A 16,485-nucleotide genomic window follows, 5' to 3' on the forward strand; every position below is an offset into this window, starting at 1 on the left:
TGTGAAATATGTATTTTCATAGGTAACCATACATCTCTTGTCTATCTATACCTGGATATGTGTAGAGATCTGAATCTCCTTTTGAGATTTCTTTTTTCTTTAGCATTTACTCTTACTCTTGAATATGACAAAGCATCTCCTGAATCATAAGATTTAAGTACTTTTTTTCATTTAACACTTTTTATCCTCTCATATTTTATCTCTACAAGAAAAGACTCTGAAGCTGCTGAAAGAGCTTGCATCAAGTGTTTCCTGATGATGACTAAACATATCTGAAGAGTGTGAAGACAAGATGCCCTTAGTGTGAGAAATCATATTTACACTCTGTCATACCAAAATCACAGCTGAAAGCATAGCTAATTCATTATCAGAGGAAAGGCAATTCTCTGGGGCAACCAACTATCACAAAGTGAATCTATGAGAGCACCAAGCAGTGTGTGGCTGAGTGCTCCCCACAAATGCACAGCAAACTCACACCCACCCACCCACAGGAGCTGTTAATTTGTACATAGCACTCCCACTGCCTATTAGTTAAGAGGACAGCATCACTGACTCCACAAACTAGTAATATTCTTTACATTTAGAGTACAGCATATTGAAAAAAATTATAGAAAAGCAAAATTTGCATTTCTTCTGGCTATTTGGAAGGGCTTGTTTGAGTTCTGATTTTCTGTTTGAATTGTAACACACTTAATCAATTCTTCTTCTATTTACTTTACTGGGAACTGGGCAATAAGTTACTGCAAGAATCTCCATTAAATAAGCCACATTCAGTTAAAAATTCAGAACACAGAAAATGAAGACTGAATTTGAAATGGGGGTTGCTGTGCTGTCCATGAAGCATCACAGCAAACCCTTACTTGAGAGTATATCCAAATCCAGTGATGTCAGCAGAGATGCCTCGGTGAGAGAGAGCTTGAGGCCACTTACACAGGAATAAAAAAAGTCATGCAGGCTGTGCATCCAATTAGAACAACAACAGTAAATTGCTCTGAACAAATTTGAGTCCACAGGTTCATTGGAGTAAGCAGATTGAAAGGGAAAAGGCTGAATTTGTAAAAAAACCAATCATAGTAAGACTGGAAAACAATTCAGCAAGACCTTGAACTTGGACTAATTGCCTGAAAAAAAGAAAAATTCTGCTGTGTCTTAATACTATTAATTGTCCATTTGCAAGAACACTAGTGCAGGGTTTGAAAGATCTGTGCACTGTCAGCCTGCAGCTTTTTTTCTATTTTTGAGAAGGTGTTAATAAATTAGGAATAGGACCTTAACTGGGTGCTGTGAGTATACTTTAAAACTAAAAGAAAAAGGTAATCCTAATAAAAGGTAATCCTAATAAACTAATAAAAGTATTACAGCTATTGATAGTGATACTGAAGCATGCCAATATTTCTTTACTGAAATTACATTCAGTAGAGTTGCAAATCTTAACATTAAAGTTGCACCTAGAAACTTACAGTTTCATTGGAAAAAAAATTCTGCTAGTGGAAAATTCACATGAGGATCCTGTTTTGCCTGCCTAGGGAGCTTCTGTAGGGTTCATTTCCTGCTTACAAAGAATATGCAACTCTAAAGTAAAAACTGGTGTTAAGATTATTCATAAGGATTTCCATTTTCTAGCCAGCACTAGTTATACTACTAAACTATAAACAGATACAGTTAATATAAACTATATGTTAACATATATTGATATTACAATTATTTGTAACATTATCAGGGCTGAGATACTCGTTAATGTTGAATTTTTAAGCAATCTTGGCTCTGTCATCCTCTGGCAAACCTGACACATCTAAGCACAACTTGAAGACTTAATTTCTAACTGGTAGCATTAAATTAGGAAACTGCACAGTTATCCTGACCTTATTTAAAAACTGCTGATGTTCCCTTTACTCTCACAGAGCATGTTTGGTAAGAAAGCAAAGGTTTAGTTCTCAGCCAGTGCAGCAGCAGTTGCATTGAGAACAGGGCAGATTTGCTCTGATGTCAAGAATTTTTTAATTTCTGCAACAAATAAGCCCACTAATTACATAACAGTTCAGAATGGCAAACATATATAATTTCTCCTGAAAGTCTAGTGAACACAAAAAGTGGTTTTTAAAGCAATGTCTTGAGATAGTCAATACCTGAAAAAAGCAGAGTTCTTAATGATAAGTGAAATTGATCTTTCTTCAAAATCACATGCATCAAACGTTTGACTTAACCTCCAGTCATTCCTAATAGTAAAAGTTCTGTAGCTAAAAGATTGGTTTTGATAACCTAGGGAGGTGGTATAGTGAGAACTCACAAATATCTCCTGAAGCTGACTGTGTCCTACAGTCCTAAGTGAGCAGTTGTTTATATGGTCACTTTCACATGACAATTTACTGATATAAGTTTCACTGAACCATTTGCAACCACGATAATAGCTTTTTAAAATATCAGGCACCAATATGAGAGTCACACATAACAAGGCAGGAAGGAATTTTAAGAGGACATATAAAGTACATCTCTCCCTGCCAAGTTTGCACCAAGTACATCTACTACAATGTGAGTAATAAAGAAAAATAAAATTTAATGAGTAAAATATAAAAAGGGGATATTAGTAGATAAAGTTCAATTTTATTGCACATTTCTTTTTAGCAAAGAATTTGTACTTGAGCTGTGCAAATGACTCTCTCTTACTATCAATTCTGGTTTGGATATTGGCCAGAAAAGTTTTCCCAGTAAGACCATGCTATTTCCAACTGTCTACCAACCACTGTTCCATAAGAAGAGACTTCATTATAACCTCAGAGAAATGAATGCCCCAAGGTATGTTTCAGAAATCGTTGCCAACCTGGCAGTGTATTAATCCACATGCCCTGTGCCTTAATGGACTTCAGTAATCAATGATGAGCTTCATGAAACTCCTACATGTCATATCTGGCATTCCCACAGCACCATGAAAAATAGTCCTGAAATGAGGAGTTTTTTCTTGTCTTCTTGGATGCAAGAAACTAAGTTCATTAGAAGAGCAGGTATTCAGCTTCCAAGTAAGAACCTTTCTATATAATGTATATTTGCTGTTGCATTGTGGCAACTCTGCACTGAAGAATAAGAGTTTGCTAACTAATTTGCACACAAGCTGTGAGTTGCTTTTGTAGCATTGAAAATCGTAATGTATAATACTTATTTTCACAATAGATTTCAAAAATATGGATGGCTTAATTACAGCTTTAAATAATGAAATTGCTTAATCATACTGACAGATAAAGCACCTGAAAGCCTTGATTATGTAGTGTAGCTGTAGCATGTCTTTGTGCTGTCATACTGTAACTTCAGTGTCTCTAAATAAATTAGATCCATAGTTCATTCATTATGAAATAATTTTATTATAATTCACCTTCCTTGTTGCTAAATTGCATCAAGCAAGCATGTCAGTTCAGTAACACTTGATGACTACAGTTAGACAGCACACCTGTGTTTATTTTTTAACTTTATAACTAGGAAGCTGCTCAGTTCAACACATGATTAAATATATGGATTTGTAGGCTTTGCTGTTGCCAAGAGACTACCCAGAGGTAGAAAGTAAATCAGTGGAAAAAAAACCCAACATACTTTCTTCCTGAACTGCAGGCATCCAGAGACCATGGCTCCAAGGCTGGAATAAACAGCTCGTGCAGACAGATAACTGAATTTATATCTATTGATAACATACACTAATTATCTCTTAAGATGCATTTGGAAGGATAAAGTTGTCAGCCCTACCTTTGTGAAAAACTTCAGACTGTCTGAACACTGCAAAGCCAAACTGCTTTTCTTGAAAGATAAACAACATGGAGGCCCTAGGAAACTGCTCAAGTACCAGACTGCTATTCAGCATCATTTTCAAACCAGTTTGTGCATGCTTTGTACAAACTCTGGTGGCATAACTGGTAAATCAGGGGCAGTGTAAAATATAATACTAAAAATAGCCGATAAATAAGGAAACAAATGTGACTCTTCCCCATCCTATATGTAGCTTGATTTGGAATTTCTGTTGTAGGTTTTCTTTTTCTTGGGTTCCCAGAGTAATGCATAAACAAGGCAAGTTAACATACACTTTAATCCAGCTTTTTAGGCATATTAGTAACTCCATATCAAGACATTCTCTATATAAGAAACCGAATTGATTGGGAGGGCAGAATTTCTGAGCCTCAAGTAAAAATGAATAACTGAACCCCATCATATAAAGAAACCTGACTTCCAATAGGGCACCATGGTGGAAACTCTGGGATTGACAAGCCTGAGATGTTTAATTTAAAGGTGAAACTTGGTGTACAGTGGTAGTGGAAGCTTGTGTCATCCTCTCTCCTCTGTGTAACCTTAACTCTTTAGCACTGAGACTACGATGTACTTTCCATAAATATTCACTCATTTTCTTCTCTCTGACCTTCTCAGGAAGACCATTCAGAGCTTTCATCATGTGAATGATTGTCCTCTCAAAACCAGATGCACAGAACTAACCAATTTCTAAAACTCCACCATACAATTTTCATTCAAAAATGCTGTAATTTAAGAGGAATAGCTAATTTAACTAGAGAAGAGGTCCAGACACCAAGTCCCTTTCCTTCTGCTCTCTTATTTAACATATATCTTTTCAAAAGATGCTCTACCATGCTGTTGCACAATACTGCTTTCTACAGTTAAAAGACCCTATATTGTGCAGTGATGTGTTTGAATGCAAAAGGGGTAGCTACATGCACACACAGAAATAAAATGCATTATATTCAGATTTATTTAAACCTTTTTCTCTAGTTCCTATTATGAACCTTTTTCTCTAGTTCCTGTTATGAAAGTAATAATGAAAAGCACTGCAGGCTTATTTCGGATTATTTAAAGCACTTTATCTCATCTTAGAAAAGAAACAATAACTTTCTGCATGGTTAGCTATTTTTTGCTGTCTTAGAATGACTCCAGATCATGCAGTGCATTCCCTGTTTCTTAAGGGGATCAATATCAATTTTTCCTGTAGGGTAGATGACTACTTCCAGCATGATAATATGGGTAGAAAACAGGAAATAAATTCCCATTGTGAATAAAAACAATTACACAAAACCATGTTCATCCCTAGATAAGATCCCTTCTCCCATTCAGAAAAGTTTTCCAAGTCACTTGACTCAGGGGAAGGAAAAATATCCCTTGGCTTGATGATCCTCAGCATCAGCATTAGAACTGTCATATCCTCAATGAAGAGTGTGTGAAATACACTGTGAACTACACTAACTACACCTTTACAACAGAGCTGTTAACAAATAAAGCTCCCTGAAGTGCTTTTGGAAATACCTTTGAATTGGGAGAAAAAAAAGGTGAGAAGACTATTTTTGTTTGTTTTACAAGGGTGAAATTCTGCCCTTGTTAAAATCAGTAAAGATTTTCCCACAGATTTCAAAGTAATCTATTTCTAATATACATAATCTCATTATAGACTGATTTCTTTTGTATTTCTGGTATACTTGCACCAAGGTATTTTACAAGGCTGAACACAGCACTAGAGGCTGAAGAGGAACATGATTAGTGATGTAAGTTTCAAAGTTCAGCAGCCCCAGTTCTCCAAGGAGACACATACAACCTTTGTGTTGTATGGAGCTTGCAGAGCTCAGGCCCCTACCAGGCTCATCCCACCTTAAGTTATTTCCTTTGTACAAGAGGAAGCTGCACAATCTGAACATTTTGTTAAAACCAGGACTAAATACACTGAAAGCCAGACTGAAAATAAATCCTTAACTCTTAGGGACAAAATGTTCCCAGAGCCACTTGCTGCACGTGGTGGTTATGCTGGCTGTACTGTATCAGGAGACATCAGACACACTGCATGGGGGTAGCTGTATAAATTGTCACCTGACTCCTCATATTCAGCCAACAGTAGTGTCTGCAGCTGTTCCATACCCACCTGCCACAGAATTAAATTAAATTTGGAATGACAATAAACTCACATTCTTGATCAGTGCCTTGAAAGAATGAGTAGTCTAATAGAGTAGGTAGAGCCCAAAGCAGCTGGTAAGATAAATTTTACTACTTTGCAGTAAGAATGATAAATGATTTCACTAGTTTATGCTTCACCCTATTCCAAGGTCATCACATTCCTCTCAGCACAAACAAGCTATGGATTGTTGTCATAATCATAAAGCAAGTTCAGCAATAAAGTACTCTGCCACATGCAATTCTGTGATGTTACTCTGCTCTGTTACTGATACCAACCCTTAAACACTCTTCCAAAGTCACATATGCAATGTGTTCTACAGCATCCCATAGCACAGAGCAGTGCAGATGGTGAGAAACTATTCAGCAGTTTGTTACAGCTTAATTCTCATGCTTTTCTTGAAATATCATGGAATCTGAGAATATGCCACTACAGAATGAACAGTTCAGGAGGATAGATCTCCAGAGGTATTTCAGTATCTAAATATGCAAATTATCGTAGGATATCATAGGATTTTCAGAAATGTCTAGAGCACATAATTCACTTTTGAAAATCTAGCCCTAGCTTCTTTTCATATTGAGATCTAGAGGAGTGTGTAGTGAAATGCTAACTTGCCTTTTGATGTGGTTTTAAAATACACTGTACTTTCTAAAGTTATACAGACAGAAGCTGACACAATTTTGCTACTTTCAAGTGAAAATTTCTGACTGCCTTGTCTTCAAAACCATGCAAGTTCCTTACCTGCCCATTATTCATATGTGTTTTATTTTCAGTTTCTTTTAATTTAATCTACCATACAGGCCAGATGCAGTTCTGAAGCAGAGGCAAAGAAGAAATCTTTACAAATATCTTTGCATTATAATTAATAGTATATCATACAGTTTATAGTATTAGTATACACTTACAAATACAAATCCACCATTTGCATTCAGAACAGCATTATCTGAGGTGACATCAGTTACTCAGGACTTGAAATCTTCAATATGATTTCATGTAAATTTACCTCTTTCTAGACAGTAAGATTACATATCAAGTACTTCAGAAACTGATTCCGAACTGGAAGATGGAAATGCAAAGTAAGAGATCACTATAAGGTTACTTACCACATTCACCTGATATCATTACAAAGATCATCTTTTTATATGCATTTTGGAGGTGAATTCAGAAATAAAAGATTCCTGTATCTACATCTTCAGTACTGTAGTTTGGACCCAAAGACATGAAGAAACTTCCTTTGAGAAAATACTACTTTGCTGTAGTCTTTTTTCACCCAAATGATTCTTATCTTGCTTAAAATTATTAAATATATGAAAGGAAATTCTTATCTCTTTAATAATAATTTCCTTGCGATATACTCTTCATAATAAGGAGAAACTACACATAGCACAGCAGATGAAAGTAAAAGTCTGCAGATTAGATTCACAATATATTAAAAATGCCTCTCTCTGTGTCAGCATACTCTTTATTGAAAAGGCTTCCATCACTTCCATTGTGCTGATAAAGTAGATTTTTTTTATCTTTTATGCTAAATTGAAAACTTTTGGGCAACTATATGCAATGTCATGTCACTCTATCCGTTGCAAAGATATAAAACTCTATTTACTGTTTAAAAGGACTCAGTTAAAAAACCCTACTGTTTAAATGACTCAGTGGATTTAACTCATTTATCTCTTTTTTTTTCTGTGGATCTCAGAGTCATAGAGGTTACAAACTGCAACACAATTGCCTTAGACTTGCCAGTTCCCAAAGGTGTTGCACTAGGATTTGAGTTGTTCTCTATGATTCCTGCACCAGATGAAGATGGGCTACAGATAAAATAATTCCACAAGTACCTGATCGAGCTTCCAGTGGAACTCTGCAGGACGGAAGGTGTCAGCCTGATCAAAGTCTTTGCGCAGGAGGAAGACGAGGCGGCAGTTGTGCACGTACAGCGCGTAGTGGTGTCTGTTCATCTCTGAAAGGAGGCACCACTAACATCAGTGATCTCAACTGCCAGAAACACTTCTGTTTAGGTGAATGTTTGAAAGCAATATACATCTAAAAGATAAAACCCAACCAGCGAAAAAAAAAAAAAGCAACAAAATAATTGACTCTTCTCACGATCACCGGTCATTAAGGCTTCCAGGGAAGGCACACGTGGGAAGCATCTTCCTGAATTAAGCTGTGTTAGTTTTGTTTATGGAAGCACTATGTCCAAACAAATGAAATCCAAATCAGTATTTTATCTAACTGGGAATCAGAACAAGGAATTAGAACTGATTTTCCCAATATAAATCACATAAAAATTAAACTTTATTATTTTTAAACAATTCCTATAAAACCTACAGATGTGTTCACAGACATTACCCAGGAAGAGACCCAATGCTTCAAAATTAGGTAGACATTGGCCTCCTCAACAGTTATCAAGTTGTCAATGCTTTGTTACACCATCCCAGTTTAATAATTTTTTTTCCATACAAATTAACTGAGCAGAGATGCTGACACTCTACTGACTGTTATGCCCTTCAGCAAATATTTTTTCAATACTCAGGCTCACCTGTCTTGTCAGAGTTGCAGAGAATAGTTTCTTTCTCAGCTCTTAATCCTGGACTAGGTCCATGTTTCATCCACAGACTGATGGTGAATTGATCAGTTAAATTCTTTGGGACTATTCCATCTGGGATTTTGGCTCCTTGCTTTCCATCAAATTTAAAGATCATGTCATTGTTGTCCATGAGAAGCCCAGCTGTCCAGTTTGTTGTTGCACTGGGAGATGGTAACAGGTCAATGGCACCCGAGGAAGCTCCTGCAAATGATATGAAAACATTCTTGTAATTCAGTAACTGAATTTCTTAACCTCACCTTACAATAATCAAATAAAGCCCAAATTTACTTTTCAATCAGATCAATGACTTTGTCCCAGCCTCCTGCCCTGGATAAAGGAGAGCAAGCAGATCCACCCCCTTAGATGGAGCATGGTCTTGGTTTTTCCTTACTTCAGTTTCCCATCTGCCATATGTGAGAATTAGCAACTCTATCATTTTCTACTTCATCTACATTTAGAAGGAAGACAGCACCACAGCCATTTTTCCACCACATCCTAGGCCCCATAACTGTTTATTTTTTCAATAGGATTTTGTTGGATGTGTTTCTGCAGTCCAAATTGTCTCTACACATTCTTTACTTATTATTGTTGGATGACAAGGTGAAAAAAACGCTTAGTAAAATGTTTTGAGGCACAACACTAAACTCCTTGACATTAAATTTATTCAAGCATAATTTAATAATTTAAACTGCCCACCTTGACTGTCAGAGTGAGTACACTCTGTGTTATTGAAAAGCACACTTAAACCATCAGTCATGGTAAAAAAAAAAAAAAAGGAACTATAATGCACTGTCTTTAGCATCTCAAATCCCTATATTTCTTACAGATAAATGAAGAAATGAGCATAGGATTTTTAAACTTAATTATAGAGAGACAGTCTTGCAGTTTACATGGCACTGATGAATATCTGCTTGTGATTGCTCAGTTCTGCACTCTGCCACTGCACAGTACTTTACTGGTAGAAAAAAAAAAATCAGGGTTTTCTTCCTTTTCAAATAATTTATTCATCCAACCATTAGATAAAATAAGGTCATTTTGGAAGAAAACTGATTTCCAGAAATAATTTAACCTGCTCTTTACATTAAGGATGATAATAAATACTGAATATTAAAATTTTAAGCTAGTCCAAATGTAAAGTTCATTGTCATTTAGAAGTTTTTATCAAAGTCCTATTACAAGTTTCCATACTACCTGCTCTTCTTTATGAAGATATGGAAAACTTGGACAAAATATATTCTTCCAGCAGTGAGAATCATTCCCCCCATTTACACATACTTTTTACATCCTATCTGTTTGCTGAAGTGCTTTCTGGGCCTTCACAGATGTGCTGAGTAAAAACTGGCAGTTCAGCAGTCCCTTCAGACAGTGGATCTGTCCAGCTGATCAAAGGCTGCCTGCAACTACTTCAATGGCACTGACAGACCTGCTGACATGTATTTGATCATTCTGCTTTTCACCAGCTTAGGCCCACACATGGTGCAGACGTTGAATTAAGACCAGTCTTGGGAAACATCCGCTTTATTCAGGAAAAAAAGAGAAACTTGAAATTTCTTTTCTACTGCTGAAGTGTCAGCGGGAAAAGGAGCACATTGAACCCTTTACACTTTGCACAACCCTCCTCAAGCAAGGAATTTTACACCAGCAGACAGTGCTTGGTTTTGGTCCTACGCTTAAAGTTATAATATTGTTAGATATAGTTGCTGTTAGTGTTCTATGTCAGTGTAATCATTGGTGCTTTACATCCTCTATGTAGTGACCTGCTCTGACTAATTGTGTCATTTGCACTTCAGGTCTGTAACAGCCTTAAAGCAATATCCTTTTTGATGTCAATAGAGGTTCCTAGAGGAGGCAATGGTACTTGACTGTAGCTATAATACATCTATTTTTATTAAAATGCTTGTGCTATATGAAATCAAGTTCCTCAGAGGCCACATAGCCTTGCTCAACCTCTCAGTTTTAATGGCATTAGCATAATGAACACACATAGTGTTGTCAGATGGGCTTTATCCTACTTTTCTAGGTTCCCAGTCTTTTCTAGGTATCCCAGTTGGATAAACATACAGGATAAAAATTCTTATTATTATTTCTGTATTATTAACTAAGCAATTTTCAGATTGAAAATACTCAGATTTTACAAGAATGCTACTATTCCCACTCACTTTTACCTCACTTGCCCAGTCTCCATGGGTTATTGTAACAGCAAACTATTTTTCCCTGGGAATTGGCTCCCCCTTTTTCATAATTACCTAAGTGTCACTGACTGAAAATTCTAAATTACAAAATTATTTCTTACAGGTTAGTGTATTGCTTTTAATATATATATTTATCTGCAATAGTGTTGTGTGGTTGTCAAAACAAACATCAGCCAGAGCACCCCAAACCAAAATCCACATATTTAATTAGAAAAAAGGAAAAACAAAAAAGTATGTTTGCTACTGTATCTCAGACAGGAGACAGAGACATTTTGCTGAAGATGAGAATCAATGTTGCACACCATCGTGGCTTCAGTTGAGGAGTCTAAGAAGGAAGAATTTTAGAGGAGAAACACCAAATCTCAAAAGATAGAAGATAAACAGCTTAATGTGAGGCCCTTGCTTTGCCAGGCACATAACCTTGAAGTCACAAAATAACAGCAGGATCCTCAAGTATTTAATCTACCTTTCTAAATGAATTTGTATTTTTTAGATCAAACTACCCAAAAGAAGGAAAAAGGAAAAGAAGAACTAGGAAACCCTTCTCCACAAGGATACCTCTTTTCTGAAACTTGTATTTCTTAAATATTTTTCTCAGACTGATACCTCAACTGTTCCTGTATTTTTTTGTTTTGTTTTACTCTGGCATAGTACTTAGCAGCAGAACAAAAAGCTGAGTCAAGAAGACTAAAACATAAGATAGAGATTCAGTTCTCATCAAATGCTACAGCGTTCCTTTATGGCACATCTATACCTGAAATCTCATTACACTGTCAGACCAGTGTTAGCAGCAGAAGGAAGAAAGAGTGAGAAAATGGTAGAATGAGGAAAGAGAAAAAAATAGAGAAAGGAACAGAAGCAGGAGAGGAAAAACTAAAGCAAGGAACAGGTATAACAAAATAGTGACAATAAATGGAAAGGAAGAAAGAAACACCAGTCAAATATCCCCACTCCCTTAATTTTCATTGCTACAATACAAAATGAACCAACTGAATTAAGTCTACATATTGCATACTTGCAGGTCACAGGGAACTGCTGTTTTGTCTGGAAAAAATTTATTATTGTATCAACTGAAAGCCATATTCATACCACATAATTTCTGCAGAGATTTTTCTGAGTATGTTTCACGATCGCAGCCCTTTCCAATGTAATTGGTCTGCAATTCAATGGTGGTGTGTATTGAGGAAACTGGTCCATCACACGTTTCTAGATGAATGCTGGGAAACAAAGGGATGCTGCCAGAGCCAGGCCTGTATTCAATCCGTTTGTTCCAGTCTGGAAAAAAAACCAAAAAAAAGATCCAAGAGTCATTGGGAAAGAGAAGGGAGTTAAATAATTTTAAATGACATATTGTTCTCAAAGGCCACCGATTAAGATAAAAATAGAAGTTTTTGAACTTGGCATCATTAAGTTAAAGTCCTAGAAAATACTGGATTTTGCTTCCTTTGTAAAGACTGTCAGGCTCAATTAAGTAATAGTACTGCTGCTGGAGTCACACAAGCACAGGGTACATGCATATCCTGACAAGAAGTGCTAATTGGTGTCAGTCTGCATCTCCAGTGTCCATGTCCTGGTGACAGACTACAAGCTAGCTCTACAGGGATGAGGCTCTCTGCTGCTCTGAATATGGGCAGGTCTCATAGTTTTGTGATACAGAATAAACACCTCCAAGGACCAGGCTATATCCCTCACTCTCACTGGACTGTGACCAAAAGCTAATGTAATACATCTGTAGTGCCACTTCTTGTCTACAAATGTTTACTAATATTGTGGAGTATTAATGACAGAAAGTCACAGCTGGAAGAAGTACTCATGCTTCCCACCAGCTCTGACTAACCTGTGGGTTTGCTCATGCAGATGTCTCACAGCCTCTAACATTTAAAAAATCACCTGCCTTAGGACATGCCACAAATACCACTAGGCTTCTCAAAGGAAGCATTTAATTTTTAAATCAAATTAATTATGTTCTGACAACATCCCTATAGCTCTTCCAAGTGACCAGTCCCTTCTTTCATGAGCTGTTAATTTTTTTCTTCCATGAGACTTTCTTCAAAAGCTCCTTGTTGATCATTCCAGGTATCTTACTACTTCTACCTGATTTTTTACTCAAGGGAATGCACATATCTTGGGCTTGAAGGAAGTGATACCTAAAAACTGAGCAACTTTCTTGGGCTCCACCTCTGGGACTCCTGCAAGAAGATCCTTAAAGAGTACAGTCGGCCCTGTGGAAGTCCAGGGTTGTCGTCCTACTTACAGACCAGGTGAGAGACTGCACCTGGTGAGAGGGACTCATATTGGAGGGGTTTGTGAAGGACTCTCTCCCATGAGAGGGACTCCGTGCTGGAGTGGGGGAAGATGTGAGAAATGTGAGAAATCCTCTCCCTGAGGAGGAAAAGCAGCAGAAACACCGTGTGGTGAACTGACCCTAAACCCCCATTCCTCATCCCATGAGGCGGAGGCAGGAGTGAAATAATCCAGACCCCCAAAGAAGGGAGGGGTGGGAGGTGAAGGCATCAAGATCTGGTCATGTTTCACAAGTTCACAAGTTGAACCTGTCTGGTTTTCACTTGTTACCATAACCGGGGGATTAAAACCTCCCTGTCCTTGTCTCGATTAATGAACCTTACTGTGGATTGTCTCCTCCCTGTACCATGGTGGGGATAAGGGGTGAGCAAGCACGGGCCTGGTTGGTACCAGCTGGGCTTAAACCCTGACACTTGACAACTCTTTCCATGATTTCTGAATTTTTCCTGACACACAGCCACTCTTCCCCAAGCCTGTAATTACGTAAACTTAGGTCAAAAATCAAATGTACTCAGAAGTTCGATTCATTTTCAAATGTCTGAAATGGGTATTTAAAGAGTGGTTATTCTACTAAAATGGTGTCATTCAAGTTAATAGTTGAATGGAAGCATTTTGCTACAATTTTTTTAAAGATGTACAGCTACTGCATGCACAGAAGCTCCAAGATGAGACAGGAATAAAAGCTCTCTGCTTTGCAGTAAATTCAATTAAAAAAAATATGGGTAAACATCTTGCAGCAAGCACAAGCATTGGGTTTTAAATTGAAAAGTATCTGCACTAGAAGAAAAGAAAATTGACTTATATTTATTGCAGAAAATATTTATTCCTGAAGACAAGGAATATTAGTCTCATAAGCAAGGTTTCTGCACTTGACCACCCTCCTCCAAATAAACTATTGCTTTAGTAATCATATTGCTCCTTGTTAAAAGCACTGACAGCTCAAAACCCAATACTGTTCTGGTTTTCTTCTGTAATTGGATTTTACTAGAAAGCCCCTATGAATAACATTCTAAAATCACTCAGCATTTACTACAAACAGCATCTGTGAAGTGTGTTGACTCAGAAGTTATCTATGATCACATTTCTACTAAAAGAGAAGGTCTTGCCCTTCTCTGAACAGAAGAAAGATTACATTTCAGCAGGAAAAGCAAGCCCATCTGAAGAGTACATGGCCTCTGAATGACTCTTCAACATTGGATAGGTGTTAAGAATGTGCCTTTTGGTGGTAACAAAACCCTAAGTTAGCTTAACAAGCCCTACATGCCTTAAAAAAGAAGTAACATGCAATATCTCTGGTACACTAACTATATTCTGGTACCAGAAATGAGCTAAAAAAAACATAGCCTAAATTACAGGTGTCTGACCCTTTCTTATTTCACCTCATGTTTGTTAAAAAACATAATTTACGGATTTGCCACAAGTCAGTTTAATCTGCTTTGAATAAGGCATAATTCAGGAATGGGAAGAACACCAGGGAATGTGCTGAAGAAAATATTAATATAGATATTTACTAATGGTGTTTAAATGTTTTTTTAAACAAAACATAGAAATAATTTTAATTTCAAATCACCTAGTTTTTCATTCTAATGTGGTCTTCCACTTATCTTGGCAGTAAGGCAGTGACAGTTCACTTTTTGGAAGTGATGGAAATTAACCCACAGACAGCATGAAGATTATTTGTAGCAGTTGATAAAATCTTACTGACGAAAATTTTCAATTAAAGTAACTGATTAGGAATTAATCATCAATTTCCATTTTTAGTTTCCTAAGGATTCTTTTTACATTCAGAGTGGGTTAATGTCAGTTTGGGTTATGTTGGTTTATTTACATAAACCTATTCTTTCCTGTCCCAACCCTACACCATGAAGGATATTTCAAGGGCATCTGTACTGAAATTTCTTGCACTGGATTTTTTACACCGAATTTGCTTTGTACTCCTACAATTTCTATTCATGGCAGTCAGAGAGAGAACTGCACAAGAATTCAGATTACTAAAGTCAGTAACTTTTAAAAATTAACTGCCAGTGCTATAATTTGAGTATTTATTTGTTCAATGTAACACCGAGGAACAAGAAAAAATAATGTCATTTGGCAACAGCTACGTTATAATGAGAGACACAGAATATTGACCTTTTCTGTTAAGCAAAACATCACTGTACCTCCCATAATCATCCAAATTTTTAAAATATATCATTATGTCAAAGATGATGGAGCATAGCTGCTGGCTGCCTCAGAGAGACAGACACAGGGAAAAAAGAGCAATATAATATCCTGCAATCCCAGTCTCCAGATTTCCTCTTTAATATTAATAATAAGTTTTATTTGATTTTTTTTTTCCCCTAGCAACAGTTGATTTTTACATGTACTGGCTGAAACTGGAAAATAGCATCCCTTATATGATTACCTTCACCTCTGAAAAAACAGTAGGCAGAAAAAGATCTTCATTAAAAGAAATGTAGATATTTCTGGAAATACGCTGCATTTTTCTTTCAAATGATAATTAATGACTTAGTAATAAGGAACTCAAGTGGTATCTACCCAAGTGTTTACCTAAAGACTTTATTCTCTGAGTAGGCAAAAACTGTCCACTGGCACTTTGTGGTATTTGACCTGGAGAGATGCCAACAAAGTGAAGCTGTCACCTGGCTGACAGATGGAGAGGACCAGTTCCACACAGACGACACGGAAAATGTTAAGAGTAAAACACAGAGATGTTCCATAGCTTTAACTGCCTATGATAAAGACCTGTCATAAAATTTTATCAGATTAGAAGACAGAAAAAATAGTTGTGCCAAATTGCTACAGATACAAAAAGCTCAAAGTCAAGCATAATGATAATGAATGCTATCAAAGCTTATCTTTTCCTATCTAGGATGCTGGACTGAATCCACAAGCTGGTGGATTTTTAAAAATTTTCTCATTTACTGCATTCTTTTTTTTTTTTTTTTTTTAAGATTTCTTGCTTCATTTATGCTGTTTTCTCTGTTTTCTCACCATCACACTAAAAATAACTAGGTGGCAGCCACTCTATGAAACACCTAACGTTAAGCAAACCATCAGTCACATACAGTTCTGACTTCTAGAAAAAAAAATTGTATCTGTAAAATAAAAGTAACTCTATTGCAGCTTTTCATTATAAATTTATATACCTTGGAAACACTTCACATCATTTAAGATGAACAAAGTGTCAAAAACTCTTCAAAATACTAGAGTGGGGGGTAAACTAGTACATCCCTGAAAAACTAAAATGTGATTCTGCTCCAAGTGTGAAAATGGAATTGTGATACTGCAGCACTTAATTCATCAGAAGGCCCTCTACACAACTGCTTCTCATTTTACAGAGGAAACCTTTTTTCCTTCTTAATGTCAGTCTGCAAATTTACCTGCAAGTACAACGGTAAAACTGTTTTTCCCTTCTCCATCATTGTCTTTAAAAATTTCAGTTATGAAGGTCAGGTTAGCCTGAATGTCATATGCATAAA

General features: G+C 36.6%; 1 protein-coding gene across 10 annotated transcripts in view; it reads right to left on the reverse strand.

Moving 5' to 3' along the window:
• Nucleotides 1-16,485, reverse strand: part of CLSTN2 (calsyntenin 2) — a 299,047-nt gene that overhangs the window by 48,793 nt on the left and 233,769 nt on the right. For all 10 annotated transcript variants that reach the window (XR_011727411.1, XR_011727410.1, XR_011727409.1 and 7 more), the window contains 3 exons: nt 11,789-11,974; nt 8,460-8,708; nt 7,756-7,877 (listed from right to left, as the gene is read on the reverse strand). Coding sequence is in view for 5 of the 10 variants with exons in the window: in XM_071751843.1 (XP_071607944.1) it covers nt 7,756-7,877; nt 8,460-8,708; nt 11,789-11,974 (557 nt within the window). In the remaining 5 variants the exon portion in view is untranslated. The remainder of the gene's footprint in view (nt 1-7,755; nt 7,878-8,459; nt 8,709-11,788; nt 11,975-16,485) is intronic.

Source organism: Heliangelus exortis, chromosome 9 (assembly GCF_036169615.1).
Source record: "Heliangelus exortis chromosome 9, bHelExo1.hap1, whole genome shotgun sequence".
Classification (NCBI taxonomy): Eukaryota; Metazoa; Chordata; class Aves; order Apodiformes; family Trochilidae; genus Heliangelus; species Heliangelus exortis.